Genomic DNA, 24,483 nt, shown 5'->3' with positions numbered 1-24,483 from the left:
GGTCAGCACTAGGGTCCAGAACACAATGGGGCAGGGCTAGGCGCAGAAGTCCGGAGGCACAGTCAATGAGAGCGGAATGGGCTGTTAAAAGATCTAGGCCTAAAATCACGTCTTGAGGACAAGTAGTAAGAACGGCGAAGAGCACAGGGACGTGGTGGCCGGTGATGCTGACGCACGCAGTACACATTCCGATGATGGTAGCAGTGTTTCCATCAGCAACACGAACTGTAGAGGTGTTAGCGCGCGTAAGAACTTTTTTGAGGCGCTGGTGGAACGACGGACTATGGACTGAAATATGGGCTCCAGTGTCAATAAGGGCAGAACGAGAGACTCCGTCCACAAGAATGTCAATGAGGTACGTCTGGGTGTGGGGGTCGGTGCCGAGTTGACAGTCGGGGTCGATAATGCAGCGTCACTCCCGGGCGCTGCACTCGCTAGTTTCCCGAGTAGGTACCGGCGTATGATGGGGAGGAGCTGAGATGAGGCACCGGTGAACGGGATCGACGGGCCAGTGGGGATGGAGATCGGCTGGAGCGACGGGCAATGGGGATGGTTTCTTTCCGAGGCTGAGCTGTTTGAGGAAGATAATGTCCAGGTCCATCATAGGCGGGGCGGGGCTCCTTTGGTTGGCCAGGGAAGCATCGAGGTCCATTGTAGTATCGACGGTCGGTGTTGTAATAAGAGCGAGGGGCGAAGAAGGTACGGCTACGGCAATAACGAGAAGTGTGGCCGGCGCGACACCAAATGAAGCAAATTGGCCTGTCGTCATCTGGGGTGCGCCACTCTGCAGGATTGCGGCTAAGGTATCGACGTGGGGAAGCCTGGCTGGCGGTAGCAGCAGCCACTACAGGAACAGGGTGTGTTGGTGACGGTGGCGGCACGTGGCTGGAGGAGATGCCGACGTTGGCGAGTTCTTGGCGAACAACGGCCTGTATCATAGCCATGGTGTCGGGCGACGGAGACGTGAGTGGGGCAGGAGCCAAGAACTCGAGTTCTCTCAGGATGATCCGAGTGATGTTCGCTGGATGAGAAGGCTGTTCCAAAGGCGGCAGGTCAGCGCAGGATGATGTAGCCGCCGTGTTTGGAAGGCGGTCAAAACGATGTACGAGACGGCGTTGTTTAGCCCGCTCGAACTTTCGACAGGCTTGAAGTACTGAGTCGACAGTAGCGCAATCCGTACAGAAGAGGATGTTGAACGCATCATCCGCTATACCTTTGAGGATATGCCCTATCTTGTCACTTTCTGGCATGGAGCTGTTCATCTTGCGGCACAACGAAAGGACGTCTTGAATATAGGCAAGGTAGGACTCCGTCGGGGATTGAGTGCCAGTGGAAAGTTCTGTTTTTGCTGCGAGAGCCCGCCCAATTGGCTTTCCGAACAAATCCTGTAGCTTTTGTTTACAGATTTCCCAGGTCCCTAGCTCTTGCTCGTGATTTTGGAACCACGTCCGAGCTGTTCCCGCCAAATAGAAGATTATATTCGCCAGCATAATGGTCGCGTCCCAGTGGTTGTTTCTGCTGCAGCGCTCGTACTAATCTAGCCAGTCATCAACGTCCGGCTTGTCTTCGCCATTAAAGATGGGAGGGTGGCGGGTCTTTGTGTGTACCACTGGCTGAGCCGATGTTGCTGCGATTGCAGGGGCTGCCTCGGAGGTCATAGTAGTCTTTGCTGACATCTTTTGAGCCCAGGTAGGTGGCGGCCACTGCGCAAATCCAGCTTTTTCTGTGCTATTTTGCTGTTATATTCTGTTCTGAGCGCACGGGGAACTTTAGTCACCTCCCCCAAGATGATACGTGGCAAGGTAACGCCAAGAGATTAGTCCAAGATGACACCGCACACAGCACACAGAAACCCAGCAGCGTCAACCGGGCACCAACCGACACTACTCGAACGTCGTCTTCACCGAAACTCACGACATTCTTCTTCTTCCGTCCTTAGCAGATATCAGTGCATGCACTGCCTAATGTAACAATATGATAACTAAAAACACGCGTTTACCCTCTTTCGAGAATTGACCACACCCTTGACTGCTTGCATAGTTCCAGCTGTTTTTCTTCCATGGATATGGGTTCCGGCTATTGGTAAACTGCTGTCAAAACGGGATCGCGAGAAAACCGCATTTGGTACCCCTGGTGGACTATACCAATTCAAAGTCACGCCATTTGTACTCTGTAACGCTCCTGCGACCTTCGAGCGCATTATGGACTCGCTTGTCCGGTGCTTTAAATGGCCGACGTGTTATTGCTACTTAGATGGCGTCGTTTTCTCTCCCAGATTCGTAAGCCACTTTCACCGACATTCTACGATCCTGGTCGTTTTCCGCCACGCCAGCCTTCAACTAAACGCCAGGAAATGCAGCTTCGGCTACCGCCAGATCAAAATCCTGAGCCATTTGGTTAATGCAACTGCTGCGCAGCCTGTCCCTTATAAAATTCGTGCAGTGCGTTAATCCCTACTTCACGTACCTAAAGTGATGTGCGAAGTTTACTCGGGCTCTGCTCGTACTTACGCTGCTTCATTTGGAACTTCGCAGACATAATGTGCCCCCTTACGAGCTCCCTTTTGCAGAAAAAGGTAAATCTCTCGTCGAGCAGTGAGCACGTTCATGCCTTTACAACGCTTATTTCCGCCCTCACTACTCCCCTGTCCTGGCGCACTTCGAACCGTCTGCACCTACAGAACTCCGCGCCGCCGCTGCTGGACATGATATTGGCACCGTTCTCGCTCAGTACCAGCACGGCCACTCTCCTGTGATTACCTATGCCAGCCGCCTGCTATCTCAGTCCGAGCGCAACTACTGCATATGGAGCGCGAATGCCTCGCGCTTATTTTGGCGTTGACCAAACTCCGCCCTTATTTGTTTGGGAGGCCCTTCAGCGTAGTGACTGGCCATATTGCCTTGTGTTGGCTGTACTCACCAAAGGACCCTACAGGTCGCTTTTGTCGCTGGGCCTTGCGATTACGAGAGTACATGTTTGTACTGTTGTGTGCAAGTCCGGGCGCTTACATCAAGGCGCCGGCTGCTTGTCCCGCCATCCCGTCTATCCTCCCGTACTGCTTGACCATACTGCCGACTACTGCTTTTTGTCCACCTCGGACTTTCTCCACATCGGCGTCGAACAGAGTCGCACCCCATCCTAGCACTCCATTATTGATCACCTGCGCAACGAGAGCGCCGATCTGTCCGTCAGTATGTTTGTGCTGCCTAACGAGACATTACACAGAGCCAACATGTGCCCAGATAGTTTAGATCTCTTGCTTGTCGTTCCTACTCATCTGCGCTCTACTGTTCTTGCACACCTTCATAACGCCCCTACAACAGGCACCTAGGAGTCTCACGCACGTGCAACGTTCGACGACGATTCTACTGGCTTGGACGTACCGCTCTTTTCGTCGCTAATTTGCCGCTTGCGAGTTGTGTCAGCGCTGAAAGACACGGTCTCTTCAACCTAGTTGGCCTCGGCAACCACTCGCAATTCCGACTGAGCCGTTCTTTCATGTTGCTCTCTACCTGCTTGGATCATTTCCCACGTCAATTTGCAGCCACAAGTAGACTGCCTCCGACGTTGCAGATTTTCTTCTTCATGACATCATCTTGCTTCATGGCGCTCCTCGTGAACTGCTCACCGATCGCGGTCCTTGTTCCTTCCCAAGTTGTTCATTGCCTTCACTGCTCATATGCTACACGTCACAGGTTCACAACGTCCTACCATCCACAACCGAAAGTTCTTACTGGGCGCCTTAAGCACACACTGACCGACATGCTGTCGATGTGTTTCCGGCCATCATCTTGACTGGGACGTATCTTTTCCTTTCATAACATATAACATTCGCCTATAAATCTTCACACCATGATATTGCAGGATATTCTCCCTTCTATCTCCTCTTCGGCCGCTACCCTCTACTTCCCTTCGACACCTTACTGCATCTTGCCGATTCCTCCTGCAGTTACGCCTCTACTGCCATCGCCCGCGCTGATGCCGCCCGCCATATTGCTCGTAATCGGTTTGGCGCGTCTCAGCGCCCTCAAAAGCACTGTTATGACATTAAGCACCGTGACGCCCACTACCTTCCCGGCTCCCCATCTTCCTCTGGCTCCCGGCCTGACGTGTGGGCATGTGCGAGAAACCTCTGCCGCGTCTTGCTGCAACTCACCCACGTAACCTACGAGATAATGCTTCTTGCACCCCACGTCCCCTGCCACAACCCCTCACCAAGTAGTTGTCCTTGTCGGCCGTCTTAAACCATATAATTCGCGCTCATCTCTGTAGTATATGCACCGGGACTGTGCTTCTCCCGCGGGGGGTATTGCTACGGTACGCACTCTCAGAGACGACGATGTGCTGATGTTGTGGAGACGACGCTAAAGCTGGGATCTGTTTGTCCTACGAGTGTGTCGCCGACGGTGAGCTGTTGCGACATCGTCGGAGTGTGCCTCGTAACAATATGATTCGACTATATCGCTGTTCTAAATGCATTCGCTTTGGTTTTTATCTGATAAAATGTTCCAATTCGATCGTATGTATAACACAGCTTAATTACTGGCATTCAATTCAGTTTTTAAGAACCCGATCTTCGCATCACTACTTGTATATATAATGAATTGCGTTTAGGCGTGCTATTTTTCGCCATTGCGTAACTTTATCGGAGATTGATTAGAACTAGGTAGAGAACATATTTCTGCTGCCAAATTCAGCAGAATGCGCTGGCAGTGAAACTTGTGATTGCGTTTGAGAGTAGAGCCTTTGGAATGGATCATAGAAAGGGCTCCAGCTCAACATAAAAAGTTTGCAATTGGCTAGCTATAGTACTAGCGAAACAGGAAAAGAAATGAATAATTATGCTTCCCTGCGCTTAGTATAATGTACGAAGTGATAAATAAAGTAGCCAGGCTTAAAGTGCCAATATTCCAAAAGTTTGATTTTGGTTTTGGTTTTGTGGAGCTTAACGTCCCAAAGCGACTTAGGCTACGAGAGACGCCGTAGTGGAGTGCTAGTTTAGAAAGAGGAACATGTATATGATGAGGCATTTGAAAAATAACAAAATAAAGTGTTTATTCCGCATCAACGAGGATAGCTGAGAAAAACAGAGGATTCCGAAAGAAAGCCTCGTCTATAGATTTCGCGCGAGAGCTCCTCGCGCCTAGTTCTGTGGAAACTATACCGCTTTAAAAGCAAAGATAAAATCAAACTGCATATATTGCCCCAGTCACAACTTCATTGCCTCGAAACAGAGAATATTTAGGACAGACTGACTATCACATCGTTTTACTTTAAAACCAAGCCTATACCTACTTCGATATTTCCTAAAAGCGGCTAGCTCAAAGAGCAAATTCTGTCACAATTCTAGGTCGCTTATGTTGTAATAAAACAGTCGGCGTTGAATAGCTCTACGTAATACCGCCTTGGCCTCATTCGGCCGACCGCCATCTCCCCAGAATTTATACATGGCGTAAAAATGCATGTTGTAAAACCAGTAGGAAAAAAATTACCACCGATTTGCATAGGTACTCAAGCCCTGAGTTGGTGCGTTTGCATGTTCTTAGCCCGCTATAAGTTAACATACATGTTTACAGCTTCTCGAAGCGCAATTATTTTAAGACAGAAACAGAAGAGAAATTATCGAGGCAGTAAACATGTCAGATTGCAAAGGAACATGCGTAAGCAGCGCTTCCCTGACGCTTCAAGTGAAGGAAAATGCTGCTTTGAAAGAGAGAGGGGGATGTAATAAGAGAAGTGACAGGACTGTTTGTCGACTCTTTATTAGCCGCTGTGGCTCGCCTTTGAGGGGTGCGGACGTGCGTGCCGTTCTCCGTCGACTCGGCGCGTTTCGCCTCGCGTGCGTGGCGCTCGCTCCGGCGAGCGCTCGTTCGCCTTCGCCTCCCTTCGGCGTTGGCTCGTCCTGCTTTCCTCGTCGCGACCTCTAGTCCTCCTGCGCTCCGGTGTTCTCCGGCGCAATCTCCGGTCCTTCCTGGCCCATCCTCGCTGGTTCCATCCAGCCGAAGCGGAGCCCGGATCCGTCTCTTCCAGCCCAACCTGCGACCCTTGGGCGCGCGAAATGTGTTCCGTGCTGCAGTAGATACCAGGTTTTCATGCCTATGCCAGCACACACTGCTCCCTTGAGGAGCCTCCCAGTGCGGCCCCCTTGGACCTGGACTTTCCTAGCGGCACATCGACGTCGCCTCCGCGCTCGAGGCGAGCCCCAGTGCTGGCCCGGACCCGCGGCTCTCCGCCTAGGCTACTTGCTGCTCTTTCAGGGCCGTAGTCCTGCTCGCCTATGCCAGTTCCCGCGGACCTCAAGGTTCGTGGGCCTCGACGTATCCAGCGTCACCTGCCGCTTCTGCGGCCCTCCCTGCTGCTTCGGCAGCAGTCCCGCGAGACTCGTGCTCTCGGGCCTCGACGCGCCGCCCTCCCGGCGGTTCCTCTAGCGTCCTCCGCCGCGCCTCTACCTCGGCTGAGGTACCACTGCGGTTCCTTCCGCTGCCTCCGGGATTTATCCAAGAGACACTGTCCTGTGTGCTTCCCGCTCACGGTCCTCGGTTAGCCATCTTCCCAGATGGCCCCTAAGCATTACCCTCCGCGCCACTGCCAAGACAGCGGTCTCGCAGCGGTCACCCCCAGCTGCCGTCCGGACTTACCGACGAGACAGAGTGCTGCGGCTCCTCCGCAGTCCTCCCGGCGTTTTTGGATCTTTCATCGGACCAGGACGCTTGTCGAGCAGCATCTAAGCCGACACTGCACTGGGCTCGGACTTGCCGGACGTGGTTGCGCTTGTGGTGTGTTATCCGCGGGGAACCCAGGATAGACCCCTGTGTTTTATGAACCTCGCCGTGATGCTTCCGCGCTTCGGCCCCTCGGACTCTGGCGGACTTTTTGCTCCCGTGTCCTCCCCCCCTCCCACCCGTCCCCTACCCATTCCCCTGGATACCAAGAGTGCCGCCGCTCGTTCAGGCTGGCATACGTCGTGTCCACGTGTAAATGGAAAACCAACAGGACATTTCATTTCTAATCGTGGAGTACCGCAGGGCTCAGTTTTAGCCCCAACTTTGTTTAATATTGCATTTATTCCTCTCATACATGAACTTGCCTCAATTCCTAATATTAAAGTGCTAGCCTACGCAGATGACATTACTATGTGGTCTACAAACCGCTCAGTGCAGGTGCAGCAAGACTCCCTGCAAAATGCCATAAACATCCTTCAAAACTTTCTCAACAACACAGGCCTATCCCTCAACCTCACTAAAACATGCTATGTCCATGTGGGCAATAAGGCCGGCCGCAGAAGTTTCAAAGCTAATCCATTCGCGTTGACAATTGACAATACACCCCTCCTTGAAGTGGAACATACCAAGGTTTTGGGTCTCCATGTACATTCTTCAGGAAAAGGCGCAGTTTGGCTATCCGATGTACGCAAAAGTGCCATGAACACACTGGGACTAATTCGAAGAATAGCAAATCGTTCTGGTGGTGCCCGATCAGATACCGCTCGCCGACTTGTTCGTGCTGTCTTTCAACCGCGGCTTCTATACCAGGCACAGTTTCAGAAACTGACAAAACGGCAATGGTCTACACTCGAGGCACTCAACCACGAGGCCATGCGAGTCATTACGGGACTGCCTCGATCAACTCCTATCCGTCTGCTCCAGGAGTACGCCCACCTTAACTCGCTGGCAGAATTAACTGCCCAAAGACAGACAAACAGAGCAAGAAAAGCTTCCCTTCGTCTTGAATTAGAGAACCAACCACCTCCATGGGACTACTACCACCTTACTTCTAATAAGCCACTACTCACCAAGAAGTCGCAGCTCTCATCATCATTCCCAATAACGTCTTGCGCAACACATGATGACTGTATAATTTACACAGATGCAGCCGTAACCCCAACAGGTGGTTCAGTTGCTTTTATAAGCCCAACCCACCCTCACCTGAACACCAATCGAAGTTACCTTACCGACACCAAATCAACTCTTGCATTCGAACTGCAAGCTATCTTAAACGCCATAGAAGCGTTACCTGCCGGCCCTACGTTTAAAAAAGTACAAATAATGACTCACTCTAAAGAAGCCTTAAAACATTTAAAGAAAGTCCATGGCACTCTTAGGGTCGCACAGACTATACATGCTGCTTGTCACCGTTACCCAGTGACTATAACCATTCACTGGGTTCAAGACAACAAAAATTTGAATACCATAACAGCAGACGTGCTTCCTCATGCAAATGATGTGTCACAACCTATTCATGATTCCTTGCCACCGGATCCACTCCTGACCCATTTGACATCATCAGCATCCCTCAGGCAGCGTACACGTGCTCTAATTCTCCCGTGTACGTACCCCCTTCCCCCCAATCTAACAAGGATGGAGGAGGTATCTCTGAGACGGCTGAGGGTCGGAGTGGCTCTTACGCCCGCCGTTCGACACCAGTGGCAAAGTACTACTATTCCAGTTCCCGACAAATGCCCACACTGCGAAGAACCGGCTTGCGACACCACTGTACGGCATCTAATATGGACATGCCCAGGAACTTCGCATATGCGCAACACCATTCTACAAAAAGCTGGACTTTCACCAAGTAATGACTCTCATTTCCACTTATGGACAACAAACAACATTTATGCACGCAGTTTGTGTGACTTCTTGCACATGGCTGCACTCCATACATTCCTGTGACGCTATACCACCACCTTTTATGCCGTGTGGCAAACTCAGCGCCATAAATAAATAAATAAAACGTCGTGTCCAGTATCGCATACCCGCATCCTTGTCACCACCTCCACCAGCCGCTGTATATAAAACGATATGCTTCATGAATAAAACTTCAGTTGTGAGTTCAGCGCAATGTGTGTTTTCCTCTTTCGTTGTGTCCGTGTTTTAGTGCTGTTTTAAAATGTACAACCAACTCGCCCAACAAGCCACTCGAAGAGCAAGAACGTGCGCTTGAAGGCGTTAAGGCGTGGATGTGGGCGAAAACTGCTTCACGATGCGGCGAGATTCGCGAAGCCGAGGTCAAGGGAGCCCAGCGCGCACACGTCTGCTGTCCTTGAAGACTGAGAGGTGACTGAGGCGACGAAAGAAAGTTGGAGGTTGACGAGCATGAGCGACACACTTACCAGCCGTCCGAATTGGCCCCGGGCTCTGGGACGCATTTCACACGGGTTGTGGGGAGTTGCCGAGTTTCCAGCCACCCGAAGCACGACAGGAACGGCGGAGGGGCTTTTCTGTCCACTAACGTTTATCTGCCCCTCAGCGAATAAATGAAGACAGCAAGTTCACCGAAATATAATGCGCGCAAATAAAATAAACGAAATTGCTCCAGATAAGGAACGCGTAAAGAAACGAACACAAAATGCCAACGTTGGGTAATGTTATCTTCTCAAACACTGTCACGAACCTCTTTTTAAAGCAGAAGAGAAGGATTGCTAGCCTAGTCGAGCCAAAACCATCGTCATCATAATCAGTCGGGCTATGCCCACTGCAGGGCGAAGGCCTCTCACACATTCCACCTGTTAACCTGGTTCTCCATTCACTAGAGCCCTGCGAACTTGTTAACCTCCCCCACCCGCCAAACTTTCTGCCGCCCCTTGCTACGCTTTACTTCCATTGGAATCCAGTTTGTTACCCTACAAGTGACCATCGGTTATCCAAGGGAACTGGATTCCAAGGGAAGGAAAGCATAGCAGGGGCGGCAGAAAGTTAGGTGGGCGGATGAGATGAAATAGTTCTTAGGGGTCAAGTGGATGCAGCTAGCACAGGACCGAGTTACTTGGAGGAATATAGGAGACGCCTTCGCCCTGCAGTGAGTATAGTCAGGCTGGTGATGATGATGATGGTGGTTATCCACTCTTCACACTACATGTCCTGCCCATGCCCATTTCTCCTCGATTCCCACTAGAATGTCAGCAACCTAAATTATTTCTCTGACCTTTTCTGCGCGCTTCCTATCTCTTAACGGTATACACCAACCATTTTTCGTTCGATAGCCCTCTGCGTTGTCCGCAGCTTAAGTAGAACCCTATTAGTTAACCTCCGCGTTCCAGCCCCATATGTAAGTACAGGTAAGGTGCAACTGCTCTATACTTTCCTCTTGAGCGAAACCGGTAAGCGGCTAGTCATAATCTACGAGTACTTGCCTAATGCGCTCTATCCCAATCTTATTCTCCTTGTTATTTCCTTTTCATGGTCCGGATCTGAGCCTACTATTTGTCCTAAGCAGACATATTCGCCAACTACTTCCAGAGCTTCGCTACCTAACCTGACTAGATGTTCCTTACCGACACTGTTGAACATTACCTTAGCCTTCTGGATATTGCAGCGAAACCTTCAAAACTGTATTGGTTGTTTTTTAGCAGCCGGCAGCATGCGCCCTTATCACTCTGATTCTGGCACGCGTATCAATTATGTATTCTTTGTTTGTTAATGCTTGATGTCGAGAAACGCACCTTTATTAGTTCATTTGTCGCGCAAGATGCGCCGAGATCTGTCTCGAAGATTCCGGCCACTCGTGTATGTTTCTACAGTGTTACAGGTTGTGCTATTGACAGTTTGCTACGTTATATAGATGGTTCTGAGCCGATTTAAATTGAGCGTTGATGTGTCCGACAGGCATTCTTATTTCGACAATCGACGAGCACGTTTGCTGCTATCGCCGCCGCCGTGTTGCTTATTTCTTTTGCGGGCGCAAGTCAGCCGTACAAAAGTTAATTTCAGTACTCTCACGCCTGTGTCTTCTTTTGGAGTGTACGGCCTTTTCACCACTACGTGACATCTGGTGGAGGTGCGCTCTTCGAGTCCCAGTTTACCCCTTCAAGCCAAGACATCAGCCCTGTTCCTGTAATCCTGGAGGATCAGCCAACAGCCAGCGAACCAGCCGCCGACTTCATGGGCTGCAACCCGAACATGGTCTCCTGCCGGAACCTGCTCGATCTCGGAAGGCATCAGCGCTGATAATGGCCCAGCCTACAGCACCGGTTGTTATCGTCTAACCCCATGAGCCGCCCTGCTTCTATGGACGACACGGCGAGAATGCGGAAGACTGGCTCGACCTGTTCGAACGCATGGCAACTTTCAACGCCTGTAACGACAAAACGAAGGTCAAGCAAGTCTACATTTCTCTTGAAGTATCTGCCCGAATATGGTTCGAAAATCATGAGGCAGCTAGGATTGGGAGCTTTTCAATAGAGTTTTTGACTGCCTTTTCAAGCGTCGTCCGAAAGAAAAGAGCCCAGGTGCTCCTTAAATCAAGACTTCAACTCCCTAACAAGCCTGTCTTGGCGTATATTGAGTAGATGAAGCGCATCTTTCGCCGCGCCGGCTCTAACATGACCGCAGGTGAGAGAGTCAAATTTTTAATGCGAAGCTCTAAAAAGTTGCTTTTTGCAGGTCTTCTCCGAAATCCGCCAAAAACCATGGCGGAATTTGAAATCGAAGCTTCTACCATCGAGAAGACGTTGAACACCTGGATGCGCCACTACGAGGGACCACTTCATCCGGACTACTCAAGCCACTACCCCAGCGCATCAGCAAGCGGAGAGAAACTTCGGGACCTCACCCGGAAGATTGTCCCAGAGGAGCTCCTCCGATTGCTGCCATCATCGCAAAAAACACTCCAGGTGGCGACGCTCGCGGACGTTGTCCGTCAAGAATTCCAGCAGGCACTGCATGCTCCTCAAGCGATGACTCCAGTGCAAGAAGCAGCAGCGATGAGCTATGCTTCTGCATTACGTCGTCCTGCACCCCTGCCTGACCTTCCAAATCCTCGACTGTACCGTCCTGTTCCTGAAAACCATTCCTTGGCCCCCGCCCGCCAAGCCGACTAACAACCTCCAAGCCCCAAAAATTGGGACGCCTGGATGACTGCGAACAACCGGCCATTTTTCTTCCACAGCCCGTACCGACGGATCGGTCTCCGCGGATTTGCAGTCGACGCTCCACGACTACGCCCAGGTGAACGACCGCAAACAAATCGACAACTATCTGCGTAGTGGTAAGATTGCACCACCAAGCCGTCGGTGGCACAATTATCAAGCCTACCTTTCTGATTTTCCTGTCTTGATCATCAATCATTTTTCGCTGTTAAGACCGCGATAAACGGCAGCCTTTTTTTGGTTTAGGGAAAGCTGACCCTGTGAGAACTCGCGAAGATGTTTCTTCCCATGCGTCTCCGCTAATAACCCGTCGGACTAGCTGCTGACGACACCTGTCTCCTTTGTTGACCGATTCAAGCTCCTGTCTGGGTGGGCGATTAAGGGCCGGTGCCATCGTTTCGCGACACCTTTCTTCGTACGCGACTCGGAAGAGCGCCCATTCCCATTGAGGGACTCCAAGGAAGATTCACCCAACAATGCCCCTTGGTCTGGGCGCCAGGTGCCGGCTTGCCTCTCAGCTGCATGGGCTTTTGTCGCCGAGGCATTGAACACCTCCTCGGCGCTTCTCCGGAAATGCAGCAGCGACATTCCTGTTTTTCGACGTAGACCGTGGGATAGAGAAAGGAGGACGAGCGCCGATGGGGAGGGGTTGTTAACCCTCGAGTGGAGATAGTATGCAGCATGCACACTGCATTTTTATTTTTAAAGAATTGAGGACAGGGTCTGAGATTATGGCCATCCGATAGGGGTGGGTCGTAATAATCAACGGGTCCGATTGGCTGCGTAATTTTGAGGCGGATCATGTGAAGCGACCGCCCTCATGTCTTTGTTTGTGGTTGCCATGAAAAAGCGGCCATCAGACCCGGTTGAGCAGTTCTGTCCAGTCCAGCACAAGCTGAGCTAAGCAGTTCCCTGTGTGAGATGTTTTGTGCTTGTGATGTACCCTTTTGCTAGGGCGGTGGCAGCACTGTGTGAGGTCACCAGTGTAAATTCAGTTGCCATTTATGTACATAAACTGTAAATATATCATCCCTTTTCGCTCAACTTCAAGACTGCCTGACTTGTAATCTTACTTCATCAACCTGCCGAACACGAACTTAACATCACTTCCCCTGAGTTACTAGCAAGACAATGACAATGCCATCAGCAGATTATTGACGTATTCTCGTTCTAACTTTCTTCCTAATTGCGCCCATTCGAAGTCTCTGAATACTTCTTATAAGCAAGCTGTGAATAGTACTGGGGAGATCGTGTCGCCTTGCCTAACACCTTCTTTATAGGAATTTTGCTACTTATCTTTATGCAGAACTATCGTTGTTATTCAGCCACTAATATATGCCTTAAAGTATTTTCACGTACGGCTTGTCTACGCCCTGATTTCGTAATGCCTGTATTACCGCCGATGTTTCTGCTGAGTCAAATGTCTTTTCGTAATCAACGAATGCTATGTATTAGGGCTGGTTAATTCCGAACATTAGTCCACTATTGTATGGATATGATCGATAGTAGATCCCTTTCCGAAACTCTGCTTGATCTTTTGCTTGATTAATGTCTAATGTTTTCCTGATCCTATTAGCGATTGCCTTAGTAACATATATGTAACAGATAGTAAGCTGATTGGTCTGTAGTTTTTCAAGTCCTTTGTTTGCGTTCTTCCATGGTTCCGATACCGTCTATGACGCCAGGCATTGCGTATACAGGGTGGTCAGTTTTCCTAGCACGTATTTCAACAAATCTGTAGTTACCTGACCCTCTCCAGCTGAATTCCCCCTTTTTATTATTTCTAAAGCTTTTTTAACCTATATTAATTCGTCACTGGCGGAGCGTCTGCACAGGATTGAATTGCACAGGATTGGTTGGATTGTATTTGACTGGAATGAACTGTACGTGATTGGACAAGATTTGATTAGACTGGATTCGATTGGATTACACTGGAATTGATGGGATTAGAGTGGATTGAAGAGGAGTAGGCAGCCCAGAGCCAGGGACACAGGCTTTCGCTACGTATATCCTGGACTAGTTGAGCTAAGCCACGGACAATTTTTATTTTTTCTGTCCGTACGAGATCTAAGAGGGCACATAGCAAAGCCAATCGCTGTCGTTGAGTGCCTGCACTCGGCTTGTCATGACCATGTAATTGGCATGATCCAGTTTTCAAACGTCCAGAGAGCCAAAGGCTGAAGTGGACTTTGTTATCCTAAGCCGGAGCTCTTGGTTCTTTTGTACGGATTTGTGAATTTCGTTGAAAAAGCTGTGGAGCAGTTGCCGCGGACAAATATTCCTGAGGTGCTTCAGACAACAATAGAGCCGCAGCTTGAATGGTCAGCTCTTCTCAGACGCCCAGAAGGCGGACAACAATCATGTCTGCTTGATTGCTGAGAAATTCCTAAGAATACTCCTCACTAATTACACGAAAGCGGTCGCTGAAAAAATGATGTCATGTAATTATTTTCACAAGCACCCAAGGAAACATTTTCCGGCCTAATGTTCCGTGAGTTAAAGTTACTCCTGCTAGTGTGACAGATTCCGTATCAAGTATTACTTTGCGTAAAAAAAGCGTATTTCATCATTCGCGTTTTTTTTTCACTTGAATGGCGCGAATCGAAAACTTAGTATGAGTGCGTAGCTTTTAAGTGTGTTAATGTGCCAATGGTGTTTCATAATTAATATCATTTTATACAAGCCGGCATACAGTGCTGGTTTTCATTTATGTACATTATTGTGATAAATTTTGTTACTGATAAATTTTTGCCATATGCCAAAATTTGGATCTCTGTTATTTACTTCAGTACCTTTACCGTGTATCTATGCGTATAGTACAGCCTGCAGTAGCGGTTACTGCTGAGGAATCCGGTCCCGGTATACGAGCGCGCGGGCACGCCCGCTCACATCCCATTTACTGTGCAAGACGCAAAAAGACATTTTTAATCTGCAACGGACTGCGACATATGTTACATTTAGGTTCTTCACTTCACAGACTGAAAAATTAGCATACCTCGCCAGCAATGTGTCGCTGGGTGGCTGTGGTGTAATTTTACAGCTTGCCAGTGCAACAGCTCGAAATGGGTTGGTTTCCCGATAGTAAGCTAAGGTTGAAAAATTTCTGCACGTCTGCTCTCTCATGCAGGGGAAATCGCACAGAGCTCAAAAACCTCTGAAATTCGGTGCTGCAGCGCTCGCGCGACTGCATTCGGAAGAGCGGGTGACGGCGAATTTAGTATGGTCATGGCTGCAGCGCCCTCCTCCATTGGAGGCTTCAAGCTTCACGAGAGGCTGCTCCGCCTCCTAATCGGCTACGCCGCCTGAAGCGCGCGTCGCCACCTTCTGCTTCACGCTCACACGGATAGAGCGAATTTGGCCCCGGAAAGACATCAGGGAAACCCGTGATAGCGGTTAGTAGAGGTACGCACTAAACATACGCCCGTGAATCCGTATCAGAATTGTAACGCAACACTTCTTTGTGCGATGTAATTGTGAATGATGTCGTACTATTTCACGTTCGATTTAACATCTACTACTGATGCTTGAAGGATGTTTGAACCAACTACATACGCAACTCGGATCGCATACCGTTCAATGCAAGTGTCTAGCGACAAATGTGGCCGACTCTGCACCCTCCTTTCACCAATACCTAATTTAAACATATACAAAACATCGCGGAATGAAAAGGCGGGGTTAAAAGCGCGTCTACTCTTTAGGCGAAGCTTAGGAATCCTCATAGCTTTAACGGCGTCCATTAGTTGCCCTATTTATCTGACCAGAAATCTTTCTGGCATCACACGAAAAAAAGAATATAAAAATTCATGTAGATTCTATTAGATAGTCAAATTCACGATGACACCTAGCGAACAGATTGCTGGATGGAAACTGCTTTTCGTACCGTCTGCGAGCTGGACGGCAGCCATGTAGGGAGAGTAGCGTGGGTGGCTTCTCGGGGTGGAGATGCTAGCGTCGGCGATGAAGAAGTCGCACGCTGCAGGCACCGCCAGTGTGAGGTAATTTGCGAGCTCTGTGTGGCACAGGAGTCCCGAGATGCCTGCACCATGAATGGCGAAGAGAGGTGCTACACTCACTCACCCGTTCGCAGCGGGTTCTGGAAGGCTGCGGATAAATTGCATCTTGTGACGCTTAAGCGCCAATAAAGCAGGCGCGATAACTTGGAATGTCTCATCTGATATTCTGAACGCTGCGAATGCAACGGTTTCAAGAGGAAATGCTCAGGACAAGAAAAACAAAAGAGAAGAAATATGTCCATCTTGCTTTTTTTTTTCTTTCACAGTATACGCTGCGCTGGTTAACGAAGTTTGTTGATCTGCCCTGGCAGTAATTGCTTTGTGCTTTGTTCTGTTGACTACGAATATTTAGTGCTCTATTAAATTTACACCCTATGGAAATCGCTTTTGTGGACTGCAGTGTCTGCAGAAAAAAAAAAGAAGGCTCTGCCACGAATCTGATCGCTTTTGTGCTGAGTGATTGTAGAGATGGTGGACTCGGTTAGTAGAATATATTCAAACGTACACATAACGTCACTGTGACATAAGGCGCACTGTGGGCACGTTTTGCTAGTATATATGCTATTCATGTGCCAATTTACTGAACTGCTGTAACTGCGTTGGCTGTTAGTACGCAGTAACACACCTTACGCTGCTAGGGCCAGTGTTTAGAAGCCTGATCAGAAGAAGGGTGTGCTGCGGAAAACGCTAGATCACAAAATAAAACTAAAATTTTACCAAAATCATTTCTTCTACACCAGTTAAGAGTCCCCTAAGTAGATTTGAGAGATGAGGAGGGACCCTAATCTAATACTGCCGTCTTATGAAGAGTCACCGGCACTTTGAGGCTTTGGCGTTAATTCTAATGTTTGTTCGCATATCTTAAATATATTAGTTGTACTGGACTACTACAATAAGAGCTTTCAAACCGCACACTCTCGATTTTGTTTTTGCTATGGACGAATATTCTACCCTCGATATGTTTTTGCGGCAACATATTCGATACTCTGCCTGTCTGCTCAAGTCATCTGATTACCGCGACAGAAGAAACTACGAAACTGCTACGACTGTCACTGAATAAAAATATCACCGAGACCATCATTGATGTGGCGAAAATCAACGGTGACGTTGGTCAGCGCCTTCCTTTACATTGATCCCCCACCGTGCGTGTCGCTGCGCATGCTCAGATTGCCTTGACGGCGCGAGATGCACGGCACCACGCATGTCTGGTGTTTCGGGGCCAGTCTGCACTAGAGCACTGGCAGCCACAGTGCCGGATCAAAGATCTCGCTATAATTTGTCGTTGTCGCCTGGGCAGTCTGTCTGAACAACCCTAGGGCTTGTCGTTCCTGGTTTATTCCATGTGAAAGCGGCACTTTCTCGTCTGCACCTGGCTGTCGCTTCATGACAGGGCATTCAGTAAATGTGAATAACCCTTCAGATATATTTACTGATTATGCGGATACATTCCAATCAACATACGTATACTCTATAATGAGGACACTAGTAAAACATCTTCGTGTGGTACGTGCGGTACATAACAAATGTATAGCACTGAAAGGAGCAGTGAGAGCAATTTGAAGTTGGTCTGCGTCGATAAGGGTACCGTGGTGTAAATGAAGCGACCACTATCACATGCTGCGGAGGCTTCATATGCTATGAAACTGTTGTGTTTGAGGTGCTGTGTTTTCGTCCGTCCAGTGAATACAGCAGTGCGCGTTAATGGACAGACGCTGGCACCCCTCTCCGCGCGTCACCGGGAGAACTCGCCCCTCTGTCCGCGCCCAGCGGGACGCCCCCCCACGGCGGGATCCATCACCCTCCTGTTCGGGGAAGCAAAACTCATCTGTGGACGTGCGTTCCCCCCGTTCTTCGGCCGGCCAGCCAGTTCGGCTTTCGCCTCGGCCGACGCTGGTCGCACCCTATTGTCTGGTTAATAAACAAAGTTAACAGTACCGCGTACGTTAACTTGCTCGCTATATTGACGACGCGCGAACACGATAGAAACAAGCGCACGCAAATATAAATACAGGTCTCGCCATAATCACCCTACTTTGAAATTACGCTGCATGAGTCGACGCCGAATTCAAAGGTGTCAATCCCACAGGTTACGGGCTACACTGTTCACATCAAAACGGCAAGCACAGAGTTCGTTTCGGCATAGACTTCACGGGTTTGGTTAGACAGCAGAGAAATGTCTTAATTTCAGTTTCTCGAGGCACACATGACTTTTTCAACCGTTTAACGTGACCAGAAAGGAAAGTCAGGTAACCAATTTTGACGAGAAACAATATATGCAGATATGGAAAATAAAACCGCAGCAGGCACAGGACGGAGGGAGGAGACAGCCCAGGGCGGTACTAGCAACTCAAACGTTTATTAATAATACAAGGGCTTTTAAAGACGGATGGCCCATGTGTCCCAACAAGCAGATAAAGTAGAATTAAACATGAAAATCAACCAAGACCATCGGCGAAACTTAAAAGACATGAAAGTTGATAAAAGGGGTGACAACAAACAGGATCTGTAAAAACGAAATCATTACAAGGGAATCTAAACAACCGACGACAGCAAATAAAGGAAAAGACAAAACTCCCAGCACGAGGTGAGCATGACAAGAAACCAAAACAAAAGGTTCCAAAACTTAAACAGCCGACAACCGCGGAAGAAAGTGGATGCATGTAAACCACAGTACAAAAAAAAAAAAAGCAAATGCAAGTAGGAGAAGTGAAACAACCACACAAAAGGATCATCTGAATATGGCAACCACATCTACAATCTCTTTCAAGTTTTCCCTTTCTTCTTCTTATAATCTCAGTCTGGCTGAGCTGTGGGTAACAGCCCTGAGAACTGCGGCAGTGAATCGGCCAATTCAAGCCCCCCGCCTCCCACAAGCAACGCGCGTTCTCTCATAAATGGTCGTTAAGGCACCTACCGGTTTATCCAATATTAATATGCCCACAACTGAGGGTAATTTTGTAAATAACCCATTTTGCGCATGCAATATGCTTGTTTTTTCTTCTAGGTGTTTCTTGCCACACGTGCTTGATCTCGAAGCCCTCTTTCCCACCAAATTGCACTACCTGGAAAGTTTGCAAGGTGCAGAAAAAACAATTTAAATGCCATAGTTGCCTGAAATCTTTTTAAGTTTATGTGAAACCTTATGAATCCAAGGATTGACTTCAAGTTTCTTCTGGCTGGTCGGTTGTAGGGAAACAGGTTCTTTTTCCTTCTTGCGTAGATTCTTGGCCACCGATTCGGCAACCGCGCTTAATAGCAAACTCGGGTAACCTGCCTTTTCTAGTCGCTTCACTTGTAGATGAAAACTAGAATGCAAAATGTGGATGCATGATTTTAAAACCGCGGATTTAAAACAGGAAGATGCTAGGCCCCGCTTTACTATCTTAGAATGAGAGGAATAGAAAGGCAAGAAGGCCCAGCGCACATGATCACTGTGGTTAAAAAGCAGATTTAAATCTAGGAACTGAATTGAACCACTTTGTGGAAGTTCCACAGCGACTTTAAGAAACCTTGAGCAGCTAAAAAAGTCGCCTAAAACCTCATCAGCGCCTTCTGCTAGAACGTCATCGGATGAAAGTTGGAAAATAATAAAAAATCATTTCAATACCTAAATATCCTCGCAAGTCACATGAATGCACATAATCTTAAAAAGATTTCAGGCAAATCTGGCATTGATATTGTTTATGCTGGACTTTGCAAACTTTCCAGATTGTGCAATTTGGTGGGAAAGAGTGTTTCGAGATCAGGCACGTGTGGCAAGAAACACCTAGATGAAAACATGCGTGTTGCATGCGCGAAAGCGGTCATTTACAAGATTCCCCTCAGCTGTGGGCGTGCTTATATTGGACATACCGGTAGGTGCGTAAATGATCGTTTACGAGAGCACGCGCGCTCCTTGTGGGAGGCGGGGAGTTTGAATTGGCCGATTCACTGCCGCAGTTGTCGGGGCTGTTGCTCACAAATCAGCCAGACCGATATAGGAAGTAGAAAGGGACAACTTGAAAGAGAGATTGTAGAGGCGGTTGCCATCCTGCGTTCACATCCAGATGATTCTGTTAGTTCACCTTCTGTTTTCTCGTCCAAAAATAACCAGGTTTCCTTGTCATGTGACCTTTTGGGCGCTTGTTTCTTTTCTCCTACTTGCATTTGTTTTTTTGTACTGTGGTTTACATGCATCCACTTTCTCCCGCGGTTGTCGGCCGTTTAAGTTTTGGAACCTTTTGTTTTGGTTTCTTTTCATGCCAACCTCGTGCAGGGATTTTTATGTATTTTCCTTCATGTGCTGCATGTTGTCGGTTGTTCACATTCCTTTGCAATGATTTCATTTTTACAGATCCTGTTTGATATCCCCCTTTTATCAACTTTCACGTGCTGATTGTGGTCTTTTGTAGTTTTGCAGAGTGTCTTGTTTGGTTTTCATGTTTCATTCTAGTTTACCTGATCGTACGGTCACATGTGTCATCTGTCTATAAAAGCCCATGTTTTTTCAATAAACTTTTCAGTTGCCAGTACCACCCTGTGTTGTCTCCTCCCTCCGTCCTGTGCATGTTGCGATTTTTATTTTCCTTCTGTTTCACCAGCTGACCTACACGTCTACCCTCCTAAGACTGCAACGCAGCTGAGTTGTAGTAGGTGTCCGCTTAAGTTGCTCCACAACCATCAAACGTGCATACATGTATAGAGACCTATTTCTTTGCGACACAAATGTAGAGGTTGTAAATTTCAAAGGCGATTTTAAAAAGATACTTACTTTTCCTCACGTACTGATTGTTATAAGGCCGATCTGCAAAGAATATAGTTCATTTATGCATAGTTATCCCCCAAGCGCTAGTGTTATAAAGCAAAAGTCGACGCACCGAATTAAAAACTTTCCAGAGGCATACGACAACCATAAGGCGTCTTTGCATCGTCAAATGAGCCGAAGTGGCTTCCAATGCTACAGATTGCTGTCCTTCCAGATGGTGAACGGCTTAGTTTAAGTAAAGATGATCTGGTGTCATGCCAGAGGTCTACACATGCCTTATGGTGCAGATATCCTCGGTCACTATTACCAGTGGATTACGTGTAGGTCGTGGGTGCTACGGTGTTGACTAAAAAGCATCCATGGACATTCGCCGGTAATAAAAAAAATGGTTAAAACTCACACATAATCGATTTAAGGTCAAGCTGAGGCTAACCGTTCTCGGCAACATCATTTCCTACGCCTTTTATTTTCATGGCCAAAACGACAAAACAACTTTTTGCGATATATTCGATAAGTGTAAGTCACGTCGATGATAACAATACCACGAAGAATTGTTTCGTTTTTCAAGATGCGCAGCGGACACGGCAAAGGAACTATGCGCGGAGCTGATCTGATTATTGGAAGTTTTCAAGGCGGAAGAGTGGCTCATCGACAGTGAATTCTATCAGCGGCGTCAGCGTTGTTGTCCAGTGGCAGTGGTGAGAAAAGACTGGTCAAACGGGACTGTGACGAAAGGGGACCGATGGGAAACCGGCGCCAAATCCCAAAACGCCATGCCTGTACTAACGTGAAATGAAAGTAAAGACCGCTGCATGTCTCCAAAAATTTAATTTTATAACTTGATTTGGCTAGAAGAAACGTATTGAATTATATATGGAATTCGAACTCAAGGTTCTTGCGTTGTGAGCCAAACACGCTGCCGACCCAGTAAGCATGGACTGCTTGGGAACGAGCTAGAATTACACGAATGTCGTTTAGTCAACGAATTTCGCAACAGAACTCGTGGCTGGACAAATAAATGACAAGTTTGAAGGCGCATGTTTAAGCCAATAGCCGAGTTGATGCGGTACGACGTTCGGGTTGAAGAGCGCGTTTAACAAGCTTTCGATTACGGCACGTCAACCTCCAGCCTTGCAGCCCGTTCCTCTGGTGTTGCAGCAGTTCGCACAGTACCCAACTCTCACGTTTTCTCTTCAGTTCCTTGGACGGATCTTAAGGTCCATAGATTCCATGACGGTTTTGCTTGGCGGTTTAGCAGGTACAGTCCGGCGCATAATTTGCAAATGTGTTAAGCGTGTCTATGTAACGGCATTTAGTTGGAAGTACATGTGTATTTGAGTCACAATTTTGACATGGAAGAACAGAAATCCGGCGGCATTTTAAGGCCCTTAGTGGGACCGTACAGGCAAATGACGCACGAGGAGCAGCAGGAGAGACGGACCGGCCCATAGGCATTGTTAGACCGTGCATTTCTCTTCTCTCCAGAAGAGCCGAGCACCAGGCAAGGGGAAAGCTAGTACCATTGAAAACCGGTGGGTATCCGGCGGCACCAGAGATCGAACCCAGTGCCTTCCGAATGCGAGGCGGATGCTCTACCACAAGGCCACCGCACCGCTTCTGTAATCACACTCCAAAGCGCCCCCCGAGCGGGAAGGTTACAGTTACTCACATATGAGCTCAACTGCAGAGTAGCCAACCTGGCAGATCTTCATGGTGTATATACTGGGGCATGTGTTTACACGTAATTTAAAAGCGACAGGTAGTGTTCAGGTACAACTTAATAGCGGAAACACAGTCGATTCCGTAAGATGTGCGGGTACGCGGTGTGACTAATGCCTTACTCTGAGCCACCGTCTGCTTCTCGATAAGCAGCCGTTTCCCAGAAGTCCCGAGTTGCAGAATACCACTCCGAAATTGACTTTGTGGGCCCGACTCGAGTTTGCCATCCGAGATGTTTCTTCAAAAGCGCGCTTACATTGAAAGGGAGTCACCTAGCTGCCATGCTTGCAAAGGGCGCATATCGTGCATCTTCTACGCCATACACGACTTCACCAGACTAAAGCTTGGAAACGATCACTGAATGCGACGGTGACGTCCAACTAGCACTATAGCGCCAAAATTGATTATGACAGAAATTTTTACTTCTCTGCTGGAACAGCAAAGTTCATCTCCTGTTTCTGCGTAGTTGATAAAGAAACTTCAGAAACGTGTCAAAAAATAAGGCAGAATACTGGGCAATTCTGTCTTAATGCCGGACTTTTCTTTAGTTCTGTAGTTTTTTCTCCAGAGACCTGTTGCAATTGCACCGATGTATGGTGTTAGCACAGAAATTTCCATTTCACAACCAGTTCGCTAGAAAAACTGCACAGAATTTTTGTTGTGGTAACAGTAAATTTTCTGCAATTTTTTTTTACCGCGTATGTACATAACAGAGATATATCTCAAGAGCGTATTTCTGGGGAGTTTTTAACGTTTTCTAACCGACAAATACGCATCACTGTGCTCCTCTGCATTCACCTGAGCTTACGTGCACGAGTATAGATGTGCCGTGTACCATAGAGCGCGACTGGTACGAAAACAGCCTGTAATCGGACAATATTTTTCATTTGAAACTTATTATCTTCGCTCCAGTTTACGACTGTTTATAAGATGACACTGGAACCAGTGCGGCCCCAGCATAAGCGTTGTGCAAGCGGGGAGAAACGGGCGGGGAGAGAAAGAGATGTGCAATGCTTCGCGGGGTGCCCAATAGCGTAAGCGTCGGCGTGTTCACGACGTATGCCGACGTCTATCCTTGCACTTGGAAGTGCCGAAGTCCTTCAACCTGCCTCCCATCTTCCATCTTATTCCTGCACTCACAAAAACGTTTCAGATAGCCCGTAGACTCATTATAGGCTATATACTGTCAATAAGGTCTGTAGACTATCTATAGATTTCTGTCAGTACACTGTTCTTATACGTTTTTGTTTATGGTCTACCTGTAGACAAATTTAAGACTGTTTATAGGTAGTCTATAGATCACTTAAATATGAGAGGAAAAAAAGCCATAGACTGAAGTTTGGCAGTGGACTCTATAAAAACACTATAGAGCGTCTATAGCCCATTTTTAAAAGCGTAAAAGCGTTTTAACCACCACCAATCCGCAAGTACAGTTAGGACTGATCAAGCGGCCAGCACGAAGGAAGGAGAAAATGGTGGCCCTCAATTGAGCGCTTCATAGGGAGGAAGAAAATAGCCTTTCACAATGAATAATTCTCTTTCGATTTAGTTCCTATGATGTCAACACGATACTCTTTCCAAACTGTCAGTGGAGGTGATATGCACTGATGAGTAGTGAAAGACGCATGAATAAGGCTACGTGAAGGACGAGCACTCACATGTAGTGGTGGAGGGGGTCGAAGTAGCGGCTGCCGGAGTGGGGCTTGACGTCGCCGACCGGCCAAGGTCAGAATTCTGATTGCCGTTTTGGTCGGTTTGGTCGGTGCTTACGGATGAGACCACCATCGGCTGGCTTTCTAGACAGTGATAGATACGATAGGTAATGATTCTATTCATGTGAAAGGTAGTTGAAGGATGTTGAATGATTTCTACAAGCAGGGGCTCGTCAACGCGCAAGCTAGATTGTGAAAAGAAATCACAATACATACAGGTAGCCATTTTGAAATAACCTCCTGTAACAAAATAAAATTAATGTAAAACTGTATATTGCCGCGAACAATCTTTATTTGTTGCTGCGAATAGCCGCAGGCACTTGGCCTTATCACTTTGCTTGTAATCCATAGAACGGTCTAGGCAGTGCAGTTATTTTGTTATGTTTATTTGTGCATGTTCATGCCCCCGGGCGCCACTTTATCATTTCCTGT

General features: G+C 48.1%; 1 protein-coding gene across 1 annotated transcript in view; it reads right to left on the bottom strand.

Annotated features, from left to right (window-relative positions):
- Positions 1-22,332, bottom strand: part of LOC146201109 (uncharacterized) — a 140,043-nt gene extending 117,711 nt beyond the window's left edge. Inside the window, exons 1-3 of the mRNA XM_084592492.1 lie at positions 22,290-22,332; positions 15,941-15,964; positions 15,744-15,899 (exon numbers count right to left, since the gene is read on the bottom strand). Of these exons, the coding sequence (XP_084448618.1) occupies positions 15,744-15,899; positions 15,941-15,964; positions 22,290-22,332 (223 nt within the window). The remainder of the gene's footprint in view (positions 1-15,743; positions 15,900-15,940; positions 15,965-22,289) is intronic.
- Positions 22,333-24,483: the final 2,151 nt, after the last annotated feature.

The sequence above is a fragment of the Amblyomma maculatum genome, chromosome 2, assembly GCF_055883805.1.
Source record: "Amblyomma maculatum isolate TAMU_Amacu chromosome 2, ASM5588380v1, whole genome shotgun sequence".
Taxonomy (NCBI): domain Eukaryota; kingdom Metazoa; phylum Arthropoda; class Arachnida; order Ixodida; family Ixodidae; genus Amblyomma; species Amblyomma maculatum.
This window is presented reverse-complemented; position numbering and strand designations above follow the sequence as displayed.